Here is a 27,180-nt window from a genome sequence, read left to right on the forward strand (position 1 = left end):
ACGTCTACGAAAAAACAAATTTTAGGTATGGGAGTCGGTTACGCGGAGAAGGTATTAGCACTCCCATAAGGTTTTTAATTAAATATGCAAAAATTATATGGTTTTTTTAAAATATTTAATTTTTCCATAGGGTCACGTATTTCTTTTTGAAAAATCTATTTGAAAAATTATTTGAAAATGATTTAATTTGTTTTATAATTTTGAAAATCTTTTTATTTAAATTTTAGTATTATTTTAAAATTGGTGTCACGTAACGCGAGGGGCCATAGACACTTCAAATAAATTCTTTTTTTTTCTAATCTTTTATTTTTTATTTTTTTAATCATTTATAAAGTTTTAATAATTTTTTAAAGTTATTTTAGAGTAGTTGTGGATGTCATTGCCACGTGAGCAACCAAATAGATATAAAAGAGTAGACAAAGAAAGTTATATTTTATTTTTAGATCATCTGTATATATTTTTAGAACAAACAAAAGTCTAAATTAGATGTCATGCGACGCGAGCGGCCATACAAACAATAAAGAAAGGAGAAACATATATTTTTATGATTAAAAAAAGAATGAAAATTGAAAAAAAAAAAACTAAATCAAAAGATGAAAGAATTAAGAGTGACGTACCTTACAATAATTTCAATATCTTCTCACCTTTTTCTTTTCTTTTTTTTATTTATTTCCTTTTCTAATATTTTTTTGTTAGTTTGTTTTTCCAACATAGATAAAGATGAGAGGTGTCTATACAGGTGATAATGAGAGAAAGAAAGAGTGTAGAAAATGTTTTCTTCTTCTTTTTTTCTACCTCCTTCAATATTTTTTTAAGAGAGATAAAAAAAGGAGGTGTGTACGTGAGAGTAGTGATGGGAAAAAATTAGATAAGTGTAAAGATTTTTTTTTGCTGGTCATGACAGAGTGCGTATTTATATTCACAACTTGTAATGTCAATGCAATCTCAGTCTGAATTGTAACGAACAATATAAGGAAGGAATTGCTCATGGCTCATGATAGTAGCAAATTATGAGTATCAAATCAGATCACAAAATCAATCATCATCAATAACAAAATCAGACCACAAAATTAATCCCAATTAATAAGATTGATTATTACCATTCGAAGAGACATTGCTTCTAATTATTATTATATAATTCATTTCTCTATCAGGAATAAAGGTGGAACATATTTGACTTATTGGGCTCATGAAAATTAATAACAAATTGGGCTCTTTCTTTGTTTTTTCTTATGTTTGAAAATCTTTTTTGAAAAAAATTTTGTTTCATATTTTTTTTTCCATTAACTTAAAAATCTTTTTTTTTATTATTTTTTTATTTTTCTTTAAAATAAATTTATTCACCTGAACACAAAATTGGATGTTAACAGTATGTTATAAAAAAAATAGGAATTTTCCTCGTAATCATACTTTTGTCATACTAAGTTTTTCATATTTCACTTTTAGTTCCAATAATAAATTTGTCATATTCATCAATAATCGTGATCAAGTAATAACACATTAATCACTTCAATATTCATCTCAGTTGTCATTTTGAGTCTTATTTTGCTATATATTTTTGTAAGATAAATTATTTTTCACAACTCTTTTTATACCCAACTAATTGAAAACTTGTATAATAATGATAAGGGTTAAATATGTTTTTGGTCTCTCAAGTTTCAGTGAATTTTGGAATTATTCCCTTATCAAAATTTTATACCAATTTAGTCCTTCATCTTTCAAAATGCGTGAATTTAGTCATTTTAACCAAATTTTGCTAAGTTTATTTGACGTTTCAAGCACATTTCATGATAGTATTTAAGTTAACATTGAAACATAAATGTGTTAAACAGTGTAAATAATTTAAATACTATCATGAAATGCGCTTGAAACGTGAGATAAACTTAACAAAATTTGGTTAAAAAGACTAAATTCATGCATTTTGAAAGATGAATGACTAAATTGATCAAAAGTTTTGATAAGGGACTAATTTTAAATTTCGCTGAAACTTATGGGAGCAAAACATATTTAACCCTAATAATAATTTAACAAGTAATGAAACAAAATAATTATCGATTAGTTGTATACCTAATATTGGTTGTAAACAGATGAATATTAATTTTTCACCAAAAAACGCTATAATTTTGTAAAAAAAAGATCTTGATAATCTTCGTATTTGATAAGATAAACTATATTTTGTATAAAACTCCCAAAAGAAAAATATAGATTACTAAAAAAAATAGTAATTGTATTATTAGGGAGTATTCTACTTATTTGTCACATAAACTAATCCAACTATATCTGACTGAGTCATAAAATTAGTCTCTTCACATAGTTGGGCTAGAGACAGAAAAAAAAATAACTATGTACTTTCAGAGAGCACTCTATTTGATATGTACAATTAATCATTTTCATCTAAACATAAACACGAAACAATTGAATGGGATAACTGATATAAAAAAAAAAAAAATCAGAAAATACTGAATCATGATTCTGTTGTTCTATAAATGAGAACAATTAAGAAGACATAGAGTATAACAGTAACAAAAGACAAGTACATGGGTGGTGTTAAAAAGTTTGATAGAAATGATGGGTACGTGTCTCACCCCTTTTAATTATAAATCTACCACCATTCATTCAAACCATATATACACTTCATTTTCTATTTCTGTCACGTATGCAGCAAACAGTAGTCAACGTTTTAGAATCGTGCAGATTCATAGCAGTCAACCGAGACAATAAGAATTTACGTAACGGATAAAAACATAGTCATAAGAACACACACACCTTGTTTCTTTCATGGCCAACGGTGTTTGGTGTTTGGTGTTTCCCCTTATTACGTAATACACGAACTTCCTCATTAGTTTTGGAGCAAAAAGGTTTGCAGAAAAGGAAAAGAATCGGTTTTAACTTTAACAGTAATAATAACGAGTGTGATTACAAAGAGGGTTCTAGGCAATACACATAAAATGGATGTTCAGAATTGAGAGACAAGCAAATCCTGTGGGTCCAGTTTCATAGTATCTATGGAAGCAGAAAATGATGAAGCAAAATTACAAAGATGTGCGAATTTTGAATGCTAGCTCAAGCATGAAAGAGCTTAGGCTTAGTCACAGAATGTTTGGTACTGTGTTTGAAAGAACTTAACTAAGAAAAAGCATTAGCAGATAGGATCGATTACACATTAGAGAGACACCAATCCCTTTCAAATGCCTTTATGGCAGAAGAAAAAAAAGAGGGTGGTGTGGTTGAAAGAAGACCCCGAAGCATCTTAACCCCACCTTCTCCGTACATTTTTGGCCTTTCATTCCGTACAAGGACCCATTATTCAAATGTAAGCTCAACCATCTGCAAAACATAAACAACCAGATAGAAGGTTACAGACACATCCCAAGTTGTATCAGACCAAGAACCTGTTGTTGTTTACCTTACAAAAACCTTCTCACTCTTCTTCACCACTAATAAGTAAGAGAACAAAACAAAAATAAAATATTTTTCTAATGAGTGAAAACTAACTTGTACAAAATCCAATTTTTAAAGTAATTACCATGATGGGTTCTGGAACTGAAGGCTGGGAAATCATGAGAAGAGGTGGGGATGGAAATTGAAAGCTGGGTTGTGGAAGATTTGTCATCCAAATCAAGCCAAGATCCTTGTCTTCCTTTGTGGGGCCATTCATCGAAGAAGCGATGAACGGTTTTCTGAGGTTCTTCTTTTCCAAGTTGGCCTCCTCCACCCAGCATGTAGCAACCACCCTGATCTTGTTGCTCCTGAGGCTTTGAGTGGCTCTGGAGTTGCAGGCAAGAATAATCATTGGACAGGCCAAAGGAACTCCTCTGTTTGGTGGAAGAAGAGGAGGAGCTCATAGTCAATGGCGTGAGTTGCCAAGAATCATCCATGGAGGAACCAGAAAAGCTTTTCATGATACCACACGGCTCTGTGAAGAAAGCGTGTTCATCCACCTCTTCTTTCTCTCCGTATGCATACCTACTCCTTTAATTTCATTAATAAAAAAGTAAGGGAGAGAGAGATAAAGAGAGAGAGAATAAATGAATCAGAACTGAGACAGTAGAAGAAAGTGGTTTTAAGCTGAAGCAGTGTGAATGTGAAAATGACAGAAACCTGCAATCTGTGTTGGACTGAGAGCAAGAGCCAGTGTCAAGAAACAAGGGAGCACTGTTGTCTTCAAAGGACAAGCCAATGGCAGAGGACCTTGACGATGGAGGGTGTTGATAGAGAAAGGGAGCATAGTGTGATTCAGACGATGATGATGCAAGAGGAGAAAGAGTAGTATTGAGTTTGGTGATTGATGAGATTGGTTGTTGCTGTTGTTGCTGGTGGTGTTGGTGTTGGTGAGTTGAAGCATTTGTGTTTGATGATGACGGTGTTGTTTTCAAAACTTCCACAGGCTTTCTTGAACGATTTTTCCCTCTGTGCATGTGCCTCTCACAGTACTTAGAATCTGGGTATGCCTCTTTGGAGCACCTCCATTTTTTGCCATCAGTTCTTCTACACCTCCCAGGCTCAGGGTCTATTTTTCTCCCCAAACCCATCTGCAGATAGTTCCATCCAACTGCACCCAACAAAAAAAATCAATCCTTTTTGTAAAGATTTGCACTCTCCCAACAAACAAACAAACACAGTGACACAGAAAAAGAGAAAGAAAAAAAAAAGAAAAGCAGAAAACTCACAGTGCTGTGGCTGGTTAGGCAAAAGCCTTGAGGAGAGAGGGGAATCAAAGTAGCTCCTTTTTATGGTGAAGAGAAGATCAGGTGGAATCGAAATCCCTGAAGCCATGTACTTGTAGATTAGAGCTTGATGTTCAAGCTCTTGCCACTGTGATGGGGTGAAGGGAAACCTGTTCCTCCCATTCATCATCAAAAATATGCAGCAGAAGAGGAAAGGGAAGAAGCTGTATATATATGTATATAATGCAGGTTTATTAAAAAAGTGATAAGATGATAGAAGAGAAGTAATGGTGGAATGGAAGGAATTAAAAAGTAAAAATTTTGAAAAGGGAGAAGAGAGAAGGAGAGTGGTGTGTTTGTGGGCTATGAGTATTAATATTAGAATAGGGTTGGGAAGAGAGAGCAGGTATATTTATTTCAGGGACCATGGTTACAGAATCTTGTGTAGATGGATGAAAAAAAAGTAATGGTATTATGATGCAGATTTGAGATTTCTCTCTCATCTCTGTCTCTGATGCTACTGCTGCTGCTGCTGATGCTGCAGAGCTTCTGCTGCTTCTGCACCTAAGCTGTGTCTGTGGCAGCTCTTGTCTCTGACACATCTACGGAAATTCATAAACTAAAGGGAGAGAGAAAGAAAAAAAAGACCATAAAAACAAAACAGGAAATGCTTATTATTAATATTATTAGAGTTGAGTTGGTGTCTGAACCCTATCTCACACAACATTGTACGCTTCACACCTTTTACTGCCACTAAACTCTTTTACTTTTTCTGTTCCTTTACCTCACACACCCCCCACTTACACATTTTAACCTTTTTCTCATTTTCGAAAACCTAGAAAACCAGACATGCACCTGCACCCTGCATTTTTAATACCCCTCTACTTTTCTTTTTCTCTTTTTCGATTTTCATTCATAACACCTCACCAATTTAATCTTATATCTATTTTTAATCTTTAACATTCATATTTAACAATTTTATTACACTATTCATTCATTCACTACAAACCCATGAATATATTAGTCTATGGCTATAATCTACAACATGCACGTGCAACAAGTCATAAGCAAGTTACGCTTTAAAAAAAAAATGCAAAAGTGTTGAAAGCGTATTGTTAGTATAGGAGTCTTTTTACATGAGGTTTTTTATGATGTAAATTAATTAATTAATTCTTTTATTAACTAGCAAGTTAAAAGTAAAAAATTTACAATAATAATAATAATTTTGGTTTTGGTTTTTGTTGTCCTTATATAGGCTAATACGAGAGTGTTGAGATCTTGATTCTACATTTAGGTTATGAAACGAAGAACAATATTGGAGACAGTGGTCACATGGTGAACCATCTTTTTTTCTCTTTACTATAACAATACGAACATGCCACAACGCAGGGTTGTTTGCGTTTCAGCACCATTATAAATTAATTAATCAACTTAATTGTAGAAACCACGTGCTATCTATTTGGCACATCTACTCTGCCATACTAAACATCTATAATTATAATAGTAATAATAATAATAATTATTATTATTATTATTAATTGAACTTGCCAGTTCCACTAATCATCAAATCCAAACTATAAATTTGAAGAATTATTTTAAGATAATTGAGTTTAATGGGATTTCAAATTAGTGGTTGATGGACCGTATTAGACAAATAAAAATAACAGTAATATAAAAACCTAATAGATAAGAGAAGGTGTCATCTTTTTAATATATAATCATGTTAACAATATCGCAAAAAAAAACAAAAAAAAATCAGTTATGAATAAGTAAAGTGGTATCGATATAAATCGTGTTAGTCTCTTATTCTTTCTTTTCTTTTATTAGTAGCGGCATTGTGTGTGTAAATTAAATATTTATTAATTTTAAATATTATTGAAGGAGTTTAATGTTTTTTTTATTAATTATATTTATAAAACGAAGTGGTCAAAGAATATAATTTTGTTTTATACCATTTATTATTATCTAAATATGTTCAAACATCTTCCACCAATACTATACTATATCAAAATAGAGACGAATTATAACTATTGTAAGGTCCCATTTCTTTTCTGCCCTAGAGTTGGTGGGCTGCCCTTGTAAGTGGGCCTAAAGGTTGGTCCAATGTATATAAACCCTGCTATGTTGCCCTAATCACATCTCACACTCACTCTTTCAGAAACCAGCCGTCAACCCTTTCTCCCTCTCACGAAAAGCTCTGCTAGGGTTAGGTTGTGCCATCTTCAAGCTAGCTCGAAGCTATTCTCTACTCCATCCTTGTAGTGCATCCTTGGAGCTGCCGTGCTCGTGGTCACGTAGTAGAGGTCTTCGCTAAGTTTTTCCAGGTACGGGAAGTTAGAGTCTCAGTCCTTTGGTGTTGTCTTGGCTGTTTGTGAGCGAATCACTGATTGCATGGATAAATCATTCGTTTTGGTGTGATTAACTGTTTTGTATGCTTTGTTGGTTCGATTTTCATGGCTGTTGCAGTGAAGGACAGTGGCGAGACCTGTTAATCTCGCCCAAGCGAGTCCATCTCGCCTAGGCAAGATGAAACAGGGAGCTCGCCTAAGTTTTTGGCACGAAAGGTCGCCCAGGCGACTCGCTCAACTTTTGAGCGAGCAGGCAACTCGCCCAGGCGAGAGGGATCTCGCTTAAGCGAGATCCCGTGTTGCTCATGCCCTTGTTTTTTTGTGCTCTCGCCTAGGCGAGGGGGAGGCTCGCCTGAGCGAGCACATCTCGCCTGAGTGAGACTCCTCAGCCTGAGCGAGATGCTGGGCGAGACCGTACTGTTTTTGGATGCCTGTTTGTTCCTGAACGATCTGTTTTGGTTGAGTATGATTGTATGATGAGTGATATGCATATAATGGAACATGAAGTATGTTTGGCATGATTCATGAAATGATTATGACGGGTTGGGTATGATATTGGCATGTGAAATGAATGAGTGGTGTGGAACCAAAGGAACACGTGATTAATATGAGATGAGGCCCTAGATTCATGGGGTGGTGATGATCAGAGGTAGGGATTCGAAATATGATGCGTATGAGGAATTAATCTTAGGGGGTTGGTATGGAAATGTAAATATGGTGTTAATATTCTCTTATTGCTGAATTATGACTGTTAGTCCGTGTCAGCGTGTAAATTCCTTGGGGTCTCTAGGTGAGACCTCTGGGGTCGCGCTTCAGTGGTCGGGACGTAATTCCATGGCCCCTGTTAGTGGGTGCCCATGGTGGTGCCCCATCTGTATAACTAGGTAAGGATTCAAGGTAAGGACTGCATCCTGACACTCTAAGGGGCCAGTTAGTCTCACTTAGAGCATACTGACTCCTGTGGTGAGAGTAGCAGGAGGCCAAAAATCTTGTGGTGAGGGAGATTTGATTTCATCGTAACACTTGTAACACACAGCTCGGAGATGAGCAGCTCAGAGTCGAGCAGGGGTATTCACCACAAGTGCAAGCATCCGTTGAATCCGACCAAGTTATACGTATCCGGATGAGTTGAGTCGAGTCGTAGTGTATTGAATGAAGAGTCATAACATGTTTGGTTGCTATGTGGATATGAGATGAGAAAAATATATTTGACTGCATGAGGAATATGTTGTTGGCTCTAGCTTACCCGTTTTGTTGCATGGTTGTGATGTATGTGGCTCTTCTCTTTTGCGATGATCATCAACTTGGTTGATGGGAGCAGATGGACGAGGTTCTCATGGGCAACAAGGGAATGGTGACTCCGCTACTTAGCTATCTGGGCTGAATCTCACACTTCTTTCTTTCGTGTTTTCTTTAGGGCTATGGCCCCTGTATTGGTGGTTTTTAGATTGTAACTTTTAGTTAAACAACTATCCTACTTTTGTTGGCATCGTGGTGTGCCTAGTTTTGTAGGGGTGATGTTGGGAACCCCAGGACTGCGTTGTTATGCTATCTTATGTGTGGCGTTTCCTTTAATTGCGTTTATAAATTAAATGGGACGTTACAACTACTTACAGATATCAGTTAAGATGTATTACTTTGACATTAAGCAAGTTAATTATTGTTAGTATATGTGTAGATCATGATTAATCAAGTAAAAACACATAAACATAAATAACAAAGTAAATTAATTACATTAGTTATTATAATATTTATTATTTGTTGACGTAATTCCTTGAATTGATGGTCAAAATGTCTTTTGCAATGTTTTTCTAAAATATTTTCGATCAAGGAAAAACATTAATATTAATTAAAAATTAAAATATATATAACTTTACATTAAATCTCAAATATTTATATTTTACTTCCTGTCACAAACAGTTAAAGAAAATTTGAAAAAATAATTTAACATCCAACTATTGAAGAAATTGAGATAAAAAAAACAAAGCAAAATGGTAATAAAAGAGTGTATAAAGAAAAAAAATATATTCACACATCCATAGTTTATAAATCAAGTTTGAACTCGAAATTTCTAAATAAAAACATAAAAGACATCATATTTTAAACAGAGAATTCTAAATTCTGAAAAATATGTGTATTTGATTATAGAAACTAGATTTAATCAAATTATTTTATTGTATGTAGACTAAGAAAATTTTAATCCTTTTCATAGAAAAAAAGTATGTGTTTCAACAAACAAATTACTTGTTATAACTAACAATTTTTTCATCAAAACAAATAAATGTGTATTAATCTTACAAGTATTAAACTTGGTAAAATAAGGGAACTTAAAAATTAAAATAAGATTAAAAAAATTACATACTTAAAATTATCTGTTTAATTTAATTTTTTATTATGAAGAAAATGATTATCTAATTCTCTAATATATATATATATATATATATATATATATATATATATATATATATATATATATATATATATATTAATTAGTGTCTATGTACGTCCTAGACAGGGGATATGTTTGTGTTGATATGTAAAGAAATAAGGTTAAATTTGGATTCTTTTATATAATTAAATTATCTTTTAATAATAAACATACTTTATATTAAATAATATTCTGGTAGAAAAATATTATATTGTTGCTTAATTATTTTTATAACAATCTCTTTACATTAAATGATAATTTGAAATCATATCACACAAATTTATAGTTGTCAGATTTGTAGTCAAAATTTTCAACTATATTTGTTTGGCAGCCTTTCTTTTTTATTTAATCAATGATATCTAGTATAAAGGAGTTAAAAAATATTATTCAAGTTATAAGCACTAAAAGGATTAATTCTAAATTTAGAGAGCGAAAGAATCTTATCCCAATTTTGACTCAAAAATATATTTAAAACTTATCTTTATCTTTATTTTAATATTATTTTATCATTTGTGCTTATTTATTTTATTTATCATTTATTCATACACTATTTCTCTTATTTAATATTTATAATTGCTATTGTAATAAAATAAGAAAAAAAAAGGAAGTGTGATTGAAGAAAGTTAGGTGTCAACTATCTGGGAGCGAAATTTAATATTAATATTAATATGAAGATAAAGGAGACAAATTTTTAAGCCTATTTACATGATTGAGACAACATTTTCTTTACTTTTCCACACATTTATATGTATTTTTCAAAAACCCTTGTTTCCTTATTTCATTCATGTTCCCTTCTTCCTTTTAATTAATTTCAACCCACCAAGGCCTAAAGTCGAGTACTTTTGTTTTAGTTGTATTTTTACATAGAAAGCAACATCAAATAAAAGTACATTTAAGTAGTCTTATTCGAAGAAATTTTATTTTATATATTTATAAAAAAATATTCATATAAAAATAACATGTTTTATATATATATATATATATATATATATATATATATATTATTCGAAACTTCTATTTACGAACTTTTAATTCAAATATTCGTTCCATATCAATAAAATTATAAAAATCATTCCATATACAACAATAAAAATAAAAATAATAAATAATGATAGAGCCTAAATTTGTGAATTATTTTGATTAATTAAAGTTTGTGATAATTTATATTGAAAAAAAAAATCTAAATATAAATGAACTCAATTCATGTAATTATGAGACAATTTAACTCAATACTTTTAATTCTTATGTTTCAAGCGATTCTTATGTTGATGACACGTTGATTATTAGAGCTAATATGACAGAAATTGACAGGTAGAAGAAACTATTGTTAGAAAACTTTTGAAATAAAGAATTTTGGTCCAGCCAAAGGAAATCTTGGTATTAGAATCTCTAGGGATAGATCTGAAGGTATTATGAATTTATCTCAAGAGAAATATATAGAAAAATTGTTTAATAGATTTGATGTTGAAAATGCTAAAATCAAGAATACACCATTAGGAACTCACTTAAAGTTTTCAAAAAGGTAATCTTCTTAGAGAAATAAAGAAGAAAGTCACATGTCTAAAATGACATATGCATCGAGTAGAGAGTTTGATGTATGTTATGGTTTGCACCAGACTTGATATAGCATATGCAGCGGGAGTTGTGAGTAGGTTGTTATCAAACCCTAAAAGGAGCATTGTAAATGTGTGAAGTGGATATTGAGATATTTGAAAGGCACTTCAAATATGCATTTGTCTTTTAGAAGAAGTAATCTTACTTTATAAGGATTTTTTGTTGCAAACTTGAGAGGTGATTTGGATTGTAGAAAATACACAACAGGTTACATTTTTATGTTGAGTGGTACAACAATCAGTTGGATGCCTAAACTTGAAGGAAGAGTCTCTCTCAACCACAAAAGTTGAGTATGTAGTTATCTTATAAGCAGCAAATGAGATGTTATGGTTGAAGAACATTCTAAAAGAATTAAGGAAAGAGCAAGATGACTCTCCATTGTTCAATGATAGTCATAGTGATATATATCTTGCTAAAAATCCCCATATTCTTTATTTTAGATGCAAACACATTAAATTGAAGTATCATTTTATCCGAAACCTGATAAATGATGAAGACTTGCTTTAATCTTGCTACAGAGAATCCAACTAATATTTTAATAGACTGTTACAACACCAAGTGGGAGAGAATTGTCTCAATTGACCTTCAAGAATAATTGATGATGAAGGCACTACATTAGGTGATAATGTAAATTAAATACCAAGTGGGAGAGAATTGTTATGGATCTTGATTTAATTCCACATTTTTAATACTATGAGATGTTGTTATCTATTTTACGTAAAACTTGAAATAAACATAGAAATAAAATATTTTTTAATGTGCTCGTGGACGTAGACATATACATTATATATGCAGAATCACATTATCTTTATTTCATTTTCTTGTTCCAGTCTTCTAAATGATTATCACTAGATCTAATGAAAAAAAAAATACATTGAATCATTTCAAAAAAAATATAAAAATAAAATTGTATAAAAAATAAATAGAAAAACGTTAAATCATGAGACAAAAAGAACTATTAAACCTTTATTGAATAACTTCCACCTGAACAAAATTCACATTAAAAAGTTACCTTTATTCCTTTTTAAAATTTAAAAACAATGAGTTTTATATCCATATTTAGAATTTTATGAAGTGAGTTGGAGTGGATGACTTTCACATCTTTATTAGAAAGAAAGTTATGGTCAAAGGGGTAGGAGAGATAAATAAAATGAGAGGGAAAGTTGGTCTGATATATTAAAATTGTTTGGTCGTATTAAATTCTGTGAGGTATTCTTGCACTGTTAGTATTGCAGAATGGAAGAGTACAAGTCTTCATATCATATCATATATCCGTACACCATCACCACACTCCAACTCTAATTTCAAATGCATTATTTCTATCTCTTTTATATTCTCATGTCAAGTAAATTACTTCTTTTTTAACTTTCTTTTTTGTCTTATTTCAAATTCAATGCATCAAATTTTACTTATTCATGTAAAATACTTTTTATACACCAGATTTTACAATAAAGAGAGAATATTTTTAAATATAAAAAAAAGAATGACTTATATAGATATACACACGTTTTAAGAGTAAATTACACTTATATTCCTTTTTAAGCACTTTTACTTTTGTGAAAATATACATAGAAACAACAGAAACTAAAGTATGTAACAAAATAAAGTATGTTTGTATGATTGCATAACTGTGACATAGCATGATACTTTAGCAAATCACTCAAGTATGGTGCATATCTGAAGTGACTGAAAGATCACAATTTCCAATTTTAAACAATGTTGAGAGCATTTATAGTTAGAGGGAGTATTTCAGTACTTGTTCAATTATTTGTTCCCCTTTATCAAAACACAACATCTATGGCCTCTTATGCATGCCAAGTGCTTGTCAAAACACAAAGCTCCAAAATAACTACCATCTTCTTTTAAACACTTGCATGTTAAAGAAATAAATAAGGGAGACATAAAATGTTTCCATTATTGTGACAGTTTCAAGGGAAAATGCAGGTATCTTTGTTATAGCTATTGTTGGAAAACAAGTTTTCAAGGGTAGTTTGAAATCTTAAGGTTCCTGTGTTTACTTTTAGGTTCATCTTTCATGTATCTAGTACTAGTGCTGCAACTTTTGCGTTCAGAATTTATCTGTCATTGGTTTAAAAAATGTATAAGTAGCTTACACGCATGCACATTATTCATGAGAAAAGTGTTACGTAACTCAGTTTCTGTTCACATTCTTTTCTCTCATTCATAAGAAAATCTACAACCTACTTGATCTAATGTGTGCACTATTAATTTTTCACATCATTCTAGCTTTGAATCATGGAGCAGGGTGTCAGATTTTGGACTTGGACCACAATCTCACACACAGTCGTACACTCAGCTCACGCTTCTTCAATAGTTATGATTTCCCCAACTTGCAATGGGAATGCCAAGTAGGTCATCAGTTTCTTTCAATCTGTACCTGTGTAAATAACATGTGGGACAACATTTGCAATTACAAATTGAATTTTTCATGAAATAATAAGTTAAAAGTTTTATTTAACCCCCAAAAAAATATATGTATGTATAAACCAAAGTCATAGATCAGTAAAAGTTTACAGGGCTATGCTAAAAGCTTGAAGATATCAACAAATATAGGATGAACCCACCTACATGGCTATTTTTCAAAGAAGAAATTTGTTACATGCAGTTTAAGTTGAAGTTTTGAAAAAGCTGATATGAAAATGGCCCATTTAAGATCATTCTTCTCATTGTTCCTTTGATATTTGTTTGGGAAAAACATTAATAATGAGGAGCAGAAAATGCTATGAAGAGGTTGAGATTACCACGTGACTTGCCTTTACGTGTGTTTTCAACAATGCTATGGCCAACAGCAGCAGCAGCAGCAGGAGCATTTAAGTGTAGAGCTTCATTTTAAACTTGGTGGTGTGAAAGAACTTAAGAAATGATGATGCATAAACGGGGTTCACATTCTCACAGTGTTAGAAGACGACAAGGTGAGTGATGAAGTGGAGAGTGCATTGAACATATATTTGGCATCAGGAGGAGACAGTCATGTGAAGTGATGAAAGTACCTAGAGTAGGTTGAGGGTAGTTAAATCTAATAAAATTGGTCCCCATGAGGATCATACAAACCATGAAACTGCAAAAATGTTTGTTTCCTTTGGGACCATGGATCACCAGACACGGAAGGAACCTTTACTTTTACTGTCTTTCAATCAGTAGGGCTCTAAATTTTCCACTCAATCAAATCTTCTTCTGCTACTACCTCTTTACTCTCCAAAATGAACAGAAAGAATTCTTTTTTTCTTAATTTATCTTTAAATGAGGTTCTTTTGAAAAATATGGAGTATCTTAATTATTGTTATTAATTTATGTGAATGAACCTTAAATTGTATTCATTGGGTATTTGGAAACCATAACCTTTTAATGAAACATAAGTTATATCTAATTTCTATATATAAGGTTAATGGTTAGATAGGGTTAATACTGTCTTAAGATAATGAAACTTAAACTTTGTCTCTGATGGATCTGATGTAACTATTATTGTCTCATCCAGAAGTACCCGTTCAAGTTGAGATAAAAGACAGAATAGAGAAAATACAAAAATAGTTGTATGATGTGACAAAAAGAAAAGTGATATGCATTTATGAAGTATTTAAAAATGTTCACAAATCATTAGTGCAAGTGCTCCAAGGAGAATAAGATTAATATTAACTCGATAGAAGCAGATAAAGTGAATGTATAATGCTTGGAATTGGAGGAACATCATAACAAAAATCAAACATACACTTGGTCTTCTTACATTGATAATGAATATTCATTAGCCCTCGCAAATGTTTATAAGAACTTGAAAACGTATTCGACATTGCAGCTAGAAATTTCTGCATTCTATCCATAATGTAAGCATAAAACTTTCACTTTTGGTGTATGAAACAAAAATTGTCATTTACAAAGAGTGAAACCTTAATAGCACTTATTAAGACTAAATATACTATCTAACTAATTATATACAAGTTCTGCAGCAAGCCTATATGCGAGTGGAATTTTTCGTTACATGAAGGGAGAAAATTTTAACTCATACATAGTTAGAGAAATTATACAACACTGAACTTGCGTTCAAGCTTTGCATGGCAGTGATATTCCCAAATAGCTCTATTCCTTTTGGAAGAAAGAGAGAACAAGATCTGTGTGCACAGAGAAGAGCTGTGTATCCACGAAAAGCTATTTGGCAAAAGACAACAAAGGAAAAATCCGAATCAGTAAACTGGGAATAATACCCAAAAACATAAAATCTCTGCTTAGACGTTCAATAAATTACATGAATATGATAAACATGCCAAAAGTATTTAAGCAAGCTGACAAATAAGTACTCTACTGAACATGCATGTCAACCTATAAAGAATTATTGCTTATTATGCACATTCACTTGGTTTGCCACATTAACAAGTAGATGGATGCAGTTGAGAACACAGCAATCACGTGTTTACTTGACTTTAGAACAAGTCAATTCCCCAATCAAGAACTACATCGAATCCAGGTGACAAGTAGCTATTTTCAGCCATATGTTTCAAGAGTACAAGACACTCAACAGCCACATGGTAAAGGTTCCACATGAATCTCAAGATTTTGGTAAAACCCTTAACAACCTGGCTTGGCCTGATGTCAATAAGCTTGTCATCGGCGATAGATAGATGGATAGATATCCTTCAATAGTTGAGAATAAATTGACCAAACCTCGGAGATATAAAGCATTACAATGACTGTCAAGCACTAACACAATTTAGCTAGAAAAACTACACCATGAAACTATGTTTGAATCATATTCACATAAATATAGCTTTTGGAATTGGACTTGAGAAATTGAAAATCAAATAAATTTTGGGAGTCAGTTCCGGTTTTTAAAACCAGAAAGTAAATAAAGATAACTTTATACAAAATTAGCATAAATCATGATGTAAAGTTCATGAGCCAAACCTTCATGAAAGGCCTATCACGATAAGGAAATGAGTCGATGAAACTCTCCTTCAAAAGCAAGGATACCTGAACGTACAAGCATTCATATCTTTAAATTGTGAGCTAAAGTCTGTTATTTGCAATGCAAGTAAATATTTGCAAACTATGATAAGAATATGAATTAGAATTGTTCAATTTACATAATCCTGTTTTAATTATATTTTAATTTTGCTTATTGAACATAAGAATATGATCATTCTACATCTCAATGCCAGCAAATTGAGCAAAACCTAGTGTGAAATTGCATAAAGAGACCAAGAAAACATAAGTATAGACAAACAATTTAAACTTATCTATCTTGAGTGCCACGTCGCTGAACTTAAAATTTTAGCCAATAAAGAATTTTCAGGAGAAGAAGGTAATGTAGTTATAAGGGTAGTATTAAAAGATTACCCACTAAAGAATTATGGTGCGTGTTTCGTTAAAGTGTATAAAGTAGATCCAATACTTTAAGATGTATTTTTACAACCCTACCCTTCCAGACTCAAATCAATTGATCATCAAAAACTAACCACTGTATAAGTGTAGGCCCTTTGATTAAATCCTTATTTTAAGAACGTGAGACATTAGAAACAATTGGAAAATATATATATATACATATATATATATATATATATATACATACATACATACATACATACATACATACATACATATATATAGATTACCCATAAAAATGCAATGATGTTTGCTGTTAAGAGAAAACACGGACCTTATCATCATTGGATTGTACATTGGTTATTGTATGCGAACGAATGTTATGGCAAAGGGAATCCAAATAAGTCCTTAACACCGATAAGAACCCCTTGGCAGCTTCTACCTGTTGGAAAAACAACATAAGATGATGTGACATTATGCTGACATGACTGTTGACAATGTTACAGAAATATGAATAACAGATTGTTGACAATATGACATTCTATAAACCTATCAAAAACTAGTATTTTTTTAAACTCTGATAAAATGATGAATTATTAGGCAAATGAATAACCGAATTTGTAAAATTGGTATAAATACCTAACCAAAAAAGCGAGAGAAAGAAACAGAGGACATGAGGGAGCGTAATGTATAAGGAAGAAGTGATAATTAAGAGATACCCACCTGTACTTCTGTGCATTCATATACTGGCCTTCTCCTACCCAAGTAACTTTCTCCCACTAGAGTTGCATGATAAGGGCGTAAAGAAGCGATCAACTCTTTCTGCCGTGGCAGTTGAGGTATTGCTGATGACCTCACCTATGGTGAAAAAACAGCATTTGTTGTAAGAGATCATGTTTATCTTGCTATAACTTTAAAATAAAGTATGATAGAAGTTAAAACACAACTCACATAAACCCACAATATTTCATCCAGACTCACATGCAGACTCTAACTACCTCAGTTAGTTAGGGTGCAATATATAAACACCCTTTGTATAACTAATTCAGTGGGGTTGAATATATTGAGTAGAAGTTGGGTGACCAATTCAGTTGTTGGGTTGTATGAGTAATTTGAGCACTTTCTTACCAAACAAAGAAAAAAAACCGAATTTGATAAAAAATAAATTTCAAAGGAACACGAAATGTGAAAACATAAAAGTGCAAATGATAATAATCAAGCAGTATGAATTCAACAATGCATAGCATCGTTTCATTCGTGTTCAATTAAGAATTTTGCAAGATAATAGGATAGAAGTAGCCAAGCATACAATTTCCTAACAAATACAAACAACATTGTTTTTGGGGAAGGAGATGGGAACCATGCTTTATGGCATTGTAGAATAGAAAAAGAAAAAGAAATAGCAGACCTGATTCCTGTTGGCGTCAACCACGATAACATTATTAGTTAACTTTGACTGAACTTCACTGGTCTTGTTTTTGATACCAACCTGAAGTATCAATTTTGAGGCAAGTCAGTTATGATAAATGATATCATCAATATAAAAAAAGGCCACAATAAAAAACAGTTGAAACCAAATTTAAAACTACATACCACACTAATCACTCAAATTTTAATGTTAAAATTTATAGAAGATATTATTTAATGGACTTCACAAGCTCCAACACACAATATTCAATATCTTTATCTATGTAAGTAAATCAAGTATTAATCTTATAGTACAGCAAGACCAGAATACTCACTATGTAAGGCACAGGTGCATCCAGAAACTCAAGCATGTCATTTGGTAGAACCTAGAAGAGTATGATGCTCTTATCAAATTCTGTAGTCGAGAAGTGGTACTAAAAACTACGAAAATCCATATTGATTTTTAAATATGAAAGGAGAGGAACCAAACCGGCATTAGTAAGCTTTGCCATTGGTAGGGCCGAATTAGTGAAATAACTGATAAAACTGACGCAGATAGGATTCCCTGGTCATAAAAGAATCAAATTGCTTCCATTAAGGATTATTATGAAATGTCAACAATTCAAGTGAGATGCTTGTTTCTGACAATTAAAGTCTCTAAATCAGCCAATCCAATATTGGGTTGGGTCAAAACCACATATAGCTAACCATATTCAATGTGGATATAATAAATTTGTAAACAGAGGATATGCACATTTGCAAGATTCAAAGATAATTAACATAACTCCTGATGCTGTCTGTACATTACAGAATAAGTAGCAAAATAGCTGACCATCAACGCATGAGCATGTCAGCAAGGCCAAAATGGGCACATCATAATTCAAATCTAAATATAACTAACAGAGCAAGGGTAACTTAAGTACAAATATAGTTAGTACTGTTTCTAACAGTGCATGGGAGAGAAAAAGGCATATACAGGTATCCAACCAATGGATCAGATAACATTAGCCTTAATATAAAATTGAATAGAGAAAATAAACAATATTCACAATATCATTACTGACTTAAGTTGAGCCACAAGACATACCAAATTAGAACAGACAAAAACTATCTGCTTCTCCAGTAGAGCTCCTGCAAAGAATGCTAACACCTGCAGAATAGACAAAACCATTCAAACCAACATGTAGCTGTAAAAGTCCTGGACAAACATTATACAAATTCTACACAAATCAATACATTTCAACTCCGGGGCTCAATGGATCAGCAATATTTTAATGCCATCTAGGCTTACTTGTTTAATCATGTGTCCTTCAACTCTTTACAGCTGCGTTAACTTATTATCATGTATAGATCATAATTTTTGGAACTGTTTTCCTTTCCCATAAATCAGTTGTAATATATGTAATATCTCCCATAACCTCTGCTTTCTAAAGTAGCTGACGAATTATGAAAATGGCACCATAGTCAAATCAGTTTTTTCCACAAATGTTGAGATATTTGGTATAAGAACATATATTCAATCACAAGGTATAACAGAACTTACATTTTCAAGTCTCAAGGTACCACACATGCACCCTACAGCCCATGTAGATAATGCAGTTGCCTCCTCCTCAGCCAGAAGAGAATTGTGAGCCTGAGAAGAACAAACAAAAAATTAAGTATTGTCATGAGTCTATGGGCATCAAACACAATACATAATTACCGTAACGTACCTCTGCAAATTCCAGGCCTGCACTGAAAGATTTCAAATCAACAGTTGAACCAGCAAGATGTAGAATTGCATCATCTGGTCTGTGATATTCTAAAGGATGCAGGTGCTCCAAAGGATGAAACCTAAGTGATGTGCCCCTTGCAGGGCAACTTAAGCAATAATACTCACTTATAATCTGTAATAATCCACAGTTATTTGCCTGGGAATTGATGAAAATAACATAAGTTAATATCAATACACAATCCAAAAAATAACAGTACAAAATGCATTTCAAAGTACAAACCTTAGCCCACTCAAGAATAACATTTAGGTCATTCAAATCCTCTTGACCAGAGAACGAAGCATCTTCAGTCTCGGTATCATCGGCATCACTCCTGAAATTCCTGTCATCACAAGGAGAGCCCTGAAAACTGCACGAAGCAGATGTTTAAGATGTGAAATGAACAGATTATAACTGCAATATCCTTCACAGGGTGAACCTTGAACGCAGCATAAAACAGCCATACGTTTTATTCAACCATTTGGAAGAGGCAACAAAAATATAATACACCACAGCGTATTCACACTAAAACATAACTGCATAAAGAGTCATTCAATGACTGCTGTGATATTCCTCATCAACTCATTCCACAAAACATATGCAAGAATACACCAGACAACATAATAGTAATGAACAACACTTAATAAAAAATCAACCAACATATCTGCTGTCAATTGAAGTCAAGGAATAAACAAGTAACAAAATTATTTGAACCTATAGAGAATCAAGTACATCAAACAATTCATACAGAAGATATTCTTCTTGGCTCTTTCAGATCTGACCACAAAACAAAACACAGGGAACACCATTACATTTGCTAACTTTACATAAATACAGACTAAATGCGCTGAACAATGACAAAAGTGTTGTACCTGCAGGAAGATTCAGAACTTTCATACTGGCAATACCGCAAGAGTGGTAGAATAGCATTGGGTAAACGCCTATCTTCTGACTGTTTATTAGTTACAAAAGCATCTCCATACAAATCACAATCGTCAGCATTCGTAGGGGCAGATTCTTCATTAACATTTTTTTTATCCTTTTCAAGATCACAAGACACAGGATTGTCATCATTGACTCTATCATTAAATATATGCAGCTCCACGTTAACTATTTCTTTCTTGGGATAACTACTATCATCTTCAATGATTTCCGGTAAGGAATTTATTAGGCTTGATTGAGAAATCGTTGGACTGTCATCATGTCTATCTTCTAATCTATCATTCACCAACGTGCACTCTGAATGTTCCCCAAAATTGTCTTCACCACAGCTATCTTCAACATATTCTAAATCTAAATCTCCAATGTTTTTCGTCAAGCGATCTAGTCGTTCTTGCATGAAGATGCTACAAAGATATCAGCACAGTAAATCAAACAAAAACCATAAAAGTGTAGCACACATACTGTCAAGTAGATTGCCAACAGTTCTAACACATTAAATGTGAACATATAAAATGCATAATTCCAATAATTTTACCAAACACCAAGATGACATACAGCACACAATAATGTAAGCTACCAAAACTAAATTAACAACAAACAAGCATATCCCATGAGATGTTATTGCATACATAGATCAATCAATTCCATTGGGCTCCTTCAAAAACAATGTCGTTCTTAATAGTCTGAAGAAAACTGTGATGACAAACAAAGGTCAGACGGCGTATACTGAACAAGACTAAAATAGTCAAAAATGGATCAACACACTCTGACACCAATTTGAAAGTGAACTTTAAGCATATAACACAACTTCAAAAATTGACTGCTATAACTTGGCCAAATCTCTATTTGGTGTGATATCTTGAATACACTTAATATTTCCCAAGTACAATGGACAAGTTTGATAGTTTCTTCACCTATAAGAAAATAGTAAAGTTACTCCACTGTGCTAAGACCAAATTTATGTCACAACAAACTACATCTTGCCTCCAGCAAAGATTGAACCATTTCCAATTACTTTCAGCCAATATGTTATTTACTTCAATTAATATCATCTGGACATCAATAAAACAGGGTTTTTTCCTCCAACTTATATTGGGTGTGAAGTGTTTGCCCAAGTACATGAATTCCTCTCACTATTAAACATTGATTTGCTTATTGTATGTCTTTTTCAGCCTAGTTGATTAATTAAGGAAATGCAGGTATTTATTTTATCAGTCCTTGAAACTGAAAAAAGTTCGTAGTAGAAAATAAACTAATATTTAAGCAATCACAGCGACAAGTCAATTTCCACAAACATATAAAATACTAGCACTAATGTTTCAATACTGCACATTAATCCTATAAATCTTCACCGGATCACTAATACTAGCACTAATGTTTCAGTATTGCACATTAATCCTATAAACCCTCACCAGATCATTAATTACTTGACAAACTTTGGTGCATAAAAGACACAACATAACAGCCAATACTAACAGAACTGTTCTTCCAAAAATTAATACAATAAATGACAAGATATGTTAAACATCCCAACCTACCTGTTCAACACACCAAAGTGCAATTCAAAAAATGGGAGCCTTGAGAGAATGCAGTAACATCTTTGTGTAGTTAATAAATGGCGTTCGCGTTTCAAAGGAGAATAACTTGACCGTTTCTCAGAAATCAGGGAAAGCAATCCAGAGGGTTTTTGCACTAACTCTTCAACCAAGACACAGCATCCATAAAGAGTTGAATTATCAGCACCCTGTGTCATTAAAAGACGCCCAAAAGAAAGAAGCGTTGTCAGGAATGAGTACAATATAAAAAACAAAAACATTAAGGAGGGACCCAAAAACTCAAAGCTTGAATGGGACTATATGAATCTTTGATGCCTTGGAAGAGGTAAACCTAAAAAGCTACAAACGTAGACCCAAGGAAAATTAAGGTACAAAAACAACAACAAAAAAATCCAAACTAACATTGACCAGCTATAAACCTAGTGAAATAGTGAAAGGAAATAATGATGAAAATATATGCACCTCGGGAAAAAGTTGCTACTAACATGGTTGGTTAACTAAGTCCAGAACTGGTTACTCATTAACCACTCTGAATATTGCCATACAACTGGGTGGTTACATAATCGTAAGGATTAATTCCTTCAGTAATTTTTTCAAATAGCATTTGCTAAGAATAATTTAGAAAGATGCATTAGACTAGTGAAAAATGAAAAGACATGAATTAGCATATTCCATTTGTGAAATATATAATTCCAAAATAGATTTTGGAAAGTTTCAAAAATATACAATCCAATTTTCATTCTTAGAATATATTGATGTAAGGAAAAGAGAGAGAACATTAGTATAAGAAAATATAAGACAGATGAAACAAAGTAATGATTCGATCACTTAAGTTACCTGTAGTCTAAATACAAAAGATAGATCCCTTTGTTTAAGGTGTTCCTGCAAAAAAAAATACACAAACACAGGTGAGCATCGTGTTAAAAATCTCAAACACTCTCCAGCCTCATCATACAAGTTGGTCATCCAATATACTGATAGGGTGTTTGTTATGAAGTTGGGAAGCCTCGAACATAGGTAGAACTCAATGATAGTAGAAACATGGAGTGGAGTTAAAGTAGCATGGATCGCATGTTAACAATAAAACAAACATGCTAGGAGTCTGTATACAATGAAGTTGCAGATGCTAAGTAACCAGATTGACAAAGAGATATATAATTTCAGACTGTTAGTTACTAATTGGCCAAATGAAGCCAAAATATTATAATACTAACAAAAGAAAATTTGCATAATGCATAATATTAGTGGAATAAAAATATTTCATAAATACCTGCCCAAAAAGAATTTCATTCAATTCACTCATGGAAGGTGTTCTCTCGACAGCATTAACCTAAAATCAGATACAGGAAAAAGCAAAACCTAAATATAAGTTCCATATAAGTTACTGACACAAAAATAAATAAATCTAACTCACTGCAGATACATCAACCAAAAATTTGGTATTCAGATAATTGATGCAAAAAATTAAATACAAAATAATATTGATCACTCTGATTCATCAAGATACTTTTTGTATACTAATGTATTGTGGGTTCCTAATCTAAGTAGGTTTTTATTTGATAACAACGCTGTACTCTTCGACCTATCTGGAAGAGCTTTCTTACTGCTTATTTTGAATAACCCAAGTACTTACAAAAGTTTATGGGAGAGCTTATGCAGATGGCTTGTGATAGTTTCATAAACTGTTTTCTAGCTTATGAAAACAACTTACAACTTTATAAAAGTAGTTTCAGCTTATTCCCCCCTTTGATTATAAACAAAAGGAAGATACGTGGTTTTTTTCCATAATATTAAATTGGGATGGGGGAATATCTTTCAAAAAGCTACAACTTTTTCCGGACACTTTTTATCGTCAAAATAATTCCCCAATGCTAGAAGTAATCTGTTCTCAGTATTTATCAGAAAATGATACTCATAATGACGATGGTGAAGATGTTGATAGTAACAATAGTGGCATAAAACGGGTAGGGGGAAATTAGAAGTTCGTTGTGCGTACACCTAACCTCCAAGCCTCCAGGGAAGCAGAAAGAGAGAAGATCCTTGTCGTTAAGAGGCAGCTGTTTTTCTGGAGGGTAAACAAATAAGACCTGGAAATAAAATGAACATAAAGTTGTCATGATACCAATACATCTGAACATAAAACCAATATTCAGAACAGAAGCCAATGAAATTTGTAGTGGACACAGCAAAAGTACTGTTGGGAAAAAAAAAAGTGATAGGACAAGAGGCAGTTAGAATAATTATCACAGTTATAGTAATGGAAATTCAATTTATGCATCTGATTATCAAAACCTGAGGTTCAAGACTAGGCCCCACACGAGATTGATTCTGATAACCAAGAGCACTTCTTAATTTGCCAGGGCCTTCAGACTTTCTTAAGAAACATTGTCTTTGCAGTGCCTGAATATCACAATTCGGATGAAGTCCAACAACCACCATGCTTTCAAACAGCTTTGTTGGCTCCTTCCATGACCTATGGTCCTGTAAAATATGAGGAAGTCTCAGAGTCTGGGAACAAATTAGTATGAGTTTGCGTGCCGAGTCAAAAAGAAGGCACAAATCTAAAAACGCTGATGATGACATTTAGCAAAAAGAAACATATGCAGATATGATGGTTTAAGGTGAAAAGGGAAACAGCTGAATGTTCAAGTAACTCATGCTTGGGCCAAACTGCTAAATGAAGAACTAAGGGGAAAAGTATTTAAAACCTAGTACCAAAATCCAACAGTATCAACCAACTTAAATTTCCTCATAGTTTACGCTAAAGAGTGCAACAAACATCTAGTTCTGACTTCTAATGATTCAGTAAGAAGATTTTAGTTCTACCATGTACTGTAACTGAAAGTTTGCAGCCCATTGACGCTTCTGAGCTGTCAGGATTTCCGGATTGTAATTGTTATATTTAACTTCAGAAGGGCGAGAAAATCCTTTTATCATTTTTGTAACTTGATACTGCAGCCTTTGAAATTGATTTCCACCTTGATCATTTTTTGATGAATATATAACGGATGGCCTTGGAGAATTTACAGCAGAAGCAACAGCTCTTGCCACATCCTCTGTTGTCTGCATAATAATTGAAGCACCCCATTTAGGACTACCAGTCACTTCTTCCTTTGACATTCCAGCCATTTGTATCTTCAAAACAAACATAACAATGATTTTGGTAGGTTAAATTCTCTAAGAAGCAAGATTAATTCAAAGAAAAATAATGCTACAAACAAATCTCAAATCCATTACAAAATGTGGATACCTTATTATCATGCAAGCCAACATAAAATAGTGACAGCTATGAAAAAAAATACCAACAAGTTGCCAAAAACTAATTCTTCCTATGCGCAGAAAACGGAGTATTTTTTAAGGTAGAACTTAAAATTTATTCTTTAAGCATGGCACCACGCCTAAAAACATGTGATATTGAGCTCTTCAAAAGTGGCATCAGAAAACTATAATCGTTAGTAATAACGAAAATCCAATGATGAACCCAGCATAAACTGGGTCGTCCACAGTGACTTCATTTCACATAAAGATGAAACAAACCCCCAAACCAAAACGTTTCCACTTATAACTTGCCTTCAACAAACAGGCTTAAGTATTACAAAATATCAATTTTAGCACTCCGATTTCATACTCAAAGCTACAGCAGTAACCATCTCATGTTTCATGTTTACTCTGTCTGTTACACAAACTGAAAAAACACAGAGAGGGTGAATAACCGATCCACAGCCTGAATGGCACACATAAAAAAAATACATTTAATCTAATTCATAAACCCCGAAGGAGAAAAGTAATGAAAAAGGAAAAAAAAATAAAAATAAAACAGAGCAAGGTAGAAGATGGAAAAAGTCGATCAAATTGAACAGATTGAACACATACGCAACTGAAATCCGAAAACCCACAAAAACAAAACCCAAAAAAAAAAAAAACTTACCACAAAATAGCGGAACAAAGGAAACAATAGAGAAAATAGGGGGTTGAGGCAGAGATAAAGGCTCTGAAGAAAAAGTGGGGCAAGTGAAGGGATTGAGGTTGGAGAGAGAAAGAAGTGATGTTTAAGATTAATTAATTCATCAACTTCTTCAGGTAGTTTTTTTCTCTGGGTCTGGAAACAAATTATGGAAGAAAAATTGATTGTGTTAGAAGGTGAAATGGTCCATGCAATGCGAAGCAATTGAAAGCAGAAGAAAAAAGGTTGGCGATAGTAATTAGGGTAATAAATTGGAAGTGGTAGTGGGAGTAGTAGAAGCTTCGTAGGCGTCGAAACGAAACGAGAAACGGCGAAACGACAATTCTAATGTTCATACACACAGTGTTGTAGTTTAGGGACCAACAAAGAGGAACGTCGGTTTTTCTATGTTTTTGTTTGGATCGTTGATTCGATTGGTTCTTGCTTCTCGCTGCTTCTCACCTTCCTCCCACTATCACTTCCTCATTCTCCTATCTTATTACCATACTCTTCTTTTTTGTTTTTATATCACATATAAATAATAATAATAATAATAATAACATTTTTTTTATTTTGCGGTAAGTATATATGTTCACCTTTTAACTTTAAAATATATGTAATAATTGAAGATTTTTATGGTGATTTAAAGAACGAATTTTTATTTTTATTGTGTTTATTTTATACATTTATTGTCCAGATTTCTAGCCGTATCGATTGCAATTCTTAGTTTCTATAATTTAGGTCCTATTTCAGATAATCTCGTTAAAAAAAATTATAGAAAAATTTGAACAAAAATTTTCAGAAGCTAAAATTAATTTGTATACGAGGTGATTCATTCATTTATAAACTCGAGGAAATGTTTTAGCTGATAAAAAAATCTTATTTTTATTTTTAAAGAATGTTTATAAAAAATTTACCGGAATAGTATTATCCTATATATCTGGATGAATATCTGTAAAATTGATTTTCAAGTGAACTTTATTTAAATGCAAAATTTGTCCATTATAAAAAATCATGGTTATTGAGAATTATAAATTTTCGGGAATTATTATTCTTTTGAATGATTAGTCTTATTTTTTATTAAAAAATATTCTGAAAATATTTATATCAAGATTTACTGTAATAATCATATTTAGTATTTATATTATAATATTTATTTCAAAACACATTCTTCTTTTTCAGTAAAATATATT

At 32.5% G+C, this 27,180-nt stretch overlaps 2 protein-coding genes across 4 annotated transcripts; both read right to left on the reverse strand.

The window, feature by feature from the left end:
• Positions 1 to 2,890: 2,890 nt before the first annotated feature.
• LOC114162468 (growth-regulating factor 1) lies at positions 2,891 to 5,250 on the reverse strand. 3 transcript variants are annotated; one of them, XM_028046375.1, is made up of 5 exons: positions 4,671 to 5,250; positions 4,102 to 4,552; positions 3,527 to 3,966; positions 3,407 to 3,437; positions 2,891 to 3,327 (listed from the first exon to the last, which is right to left on the reverse strand). In XM_028046375.1, exons 1-5 carry the CDS (start codon positions 4,855 to 4,857, stop codon positions 3,195 to 3,197), a joined length of 1,242 nt encoding a protein of 413 aa, XP_027902176.1. In that variant the 5' UTR covers positions 4,858 to 5,250; the 3' UTR covers positions 2,891 to 3,194. The 3 variants fall into 3 exon arrangements, with proteins under 3 accessions (XP_027902176.1, XP_027902175.1, XP_027902177.1); XM_028046374.1 differs by having other exon boundaries at positions 3,527 to 3,972; positions 4,671 to 5,241; XM_028046376.1 differs by lacking the exon at positions 3,407 to 3,437 and having other exon boundaries at positions 3,527 to 3,972; positions 4,671 to 5,229.
• Positions 5,251 to 14,765: 9,515 nt separating this feature from the next.
• LOC114163070 lies at positions 14,766 to 26,476 on the reverse strand. Its single transcript, XM_028047133.1, has 19 exons — positions 25,973 to 26,476; positions 24,871 to 25,179; positions 24,337 to 24,525; positions 24,048 to 24,131; positions 23,315 to 23,374; positions 22,882 to 22,926; positions 22,027 to 22,232; positions 20,419 to 20,892; positions 19,790 to 19,916; positions 19,508 to 19,705; positions 19,339 to 19,428; positions 18,883 to 18,945; positions 18,286 to 18,360; positions 18,131 to 18,181; positions 17,797 to 17,877; positions 17,112 to 17,246; positions 16,723 to 16,830; positions 15,972 to 16,037; positions 14,766 to 15,218 (listed from the first exon to the last, which is right to left on the reverse strand). Exons 2-19 carry the CDS (start codon positions 25,171 to 25,173, stop codon positions 15,150 to 15,152), a joined length of 2,424 nt encoding a protein of 807 aa, XP_027902934.1. The 5' UTR covers positions 25,174 to 25,179; positions 25,973 to 26,476; the 3' UTR covers positions 14,766 to 15,149.
• Positions 26,477 to 27,180: the final 704 nt, after the last annotated feature.

Source organism: Vigna unguiculata, chromosome 9 (genome assembly GCF_004118075.2).
Source record: "Vigna unguiculata cultivar IT97K-499-35 chromosome 9, ASM411807v1, whole genome shotgun sequence".
Lineage (NCBI taxonomy): Eukaryota > Viridiplantae > Streptophyta > Magnoliopsida > Fabales > Fabaceae > Vigna > Vigna unguiculata.

Excerpts from the sequence above, each read along its gene's own strand:
- LOC114162468 (XM_028046374.1), bottom strand. The coding sequence starts at position 4,857 with ATGATGAATGGGAGGAACAGGTTTCCCTTCACCCCATCACAGTGGCAA. Across the intron at positions 4,553-4,670 it reads GCCTAACCAGCCACAGCACT|TTGGATGGAACTATCTGCAG; the intron begins GTGAGTTTTCTG and ends TGTTGGGTGCAG. Across the intron at positions 3,973-4,101 it reads CAGTCCAACACAGATTGCAG|GAGTAGGTATGCATACGGAG; the intron begins GTTTCTGTCATT and ends ATGAAATTAAAG.
- LOC114163070 (XM_028047133.1), bottom strand. The coding sequence starts at position 25,173 with ATGGCTGGAATGTCAAAGGAAGAAGTGACTGGTAGTCCTAAATGGGGT. Across the intron at positions 19,706-19,789 it reads TTATTCTTGAGTGGGCTAAG|GCAAATAACTGTGGATTATT; the intron begins GTTTGTACTTTG and ends ATCAATTCCCAG. Across the intron at positions 17,247-17,796 it reads TTGACGCCAACAGGAATCAG|GTGAGGTCATCAGCAATACC; the intron begins GTCTGCTATTTC and ends TTTTCACCATAG.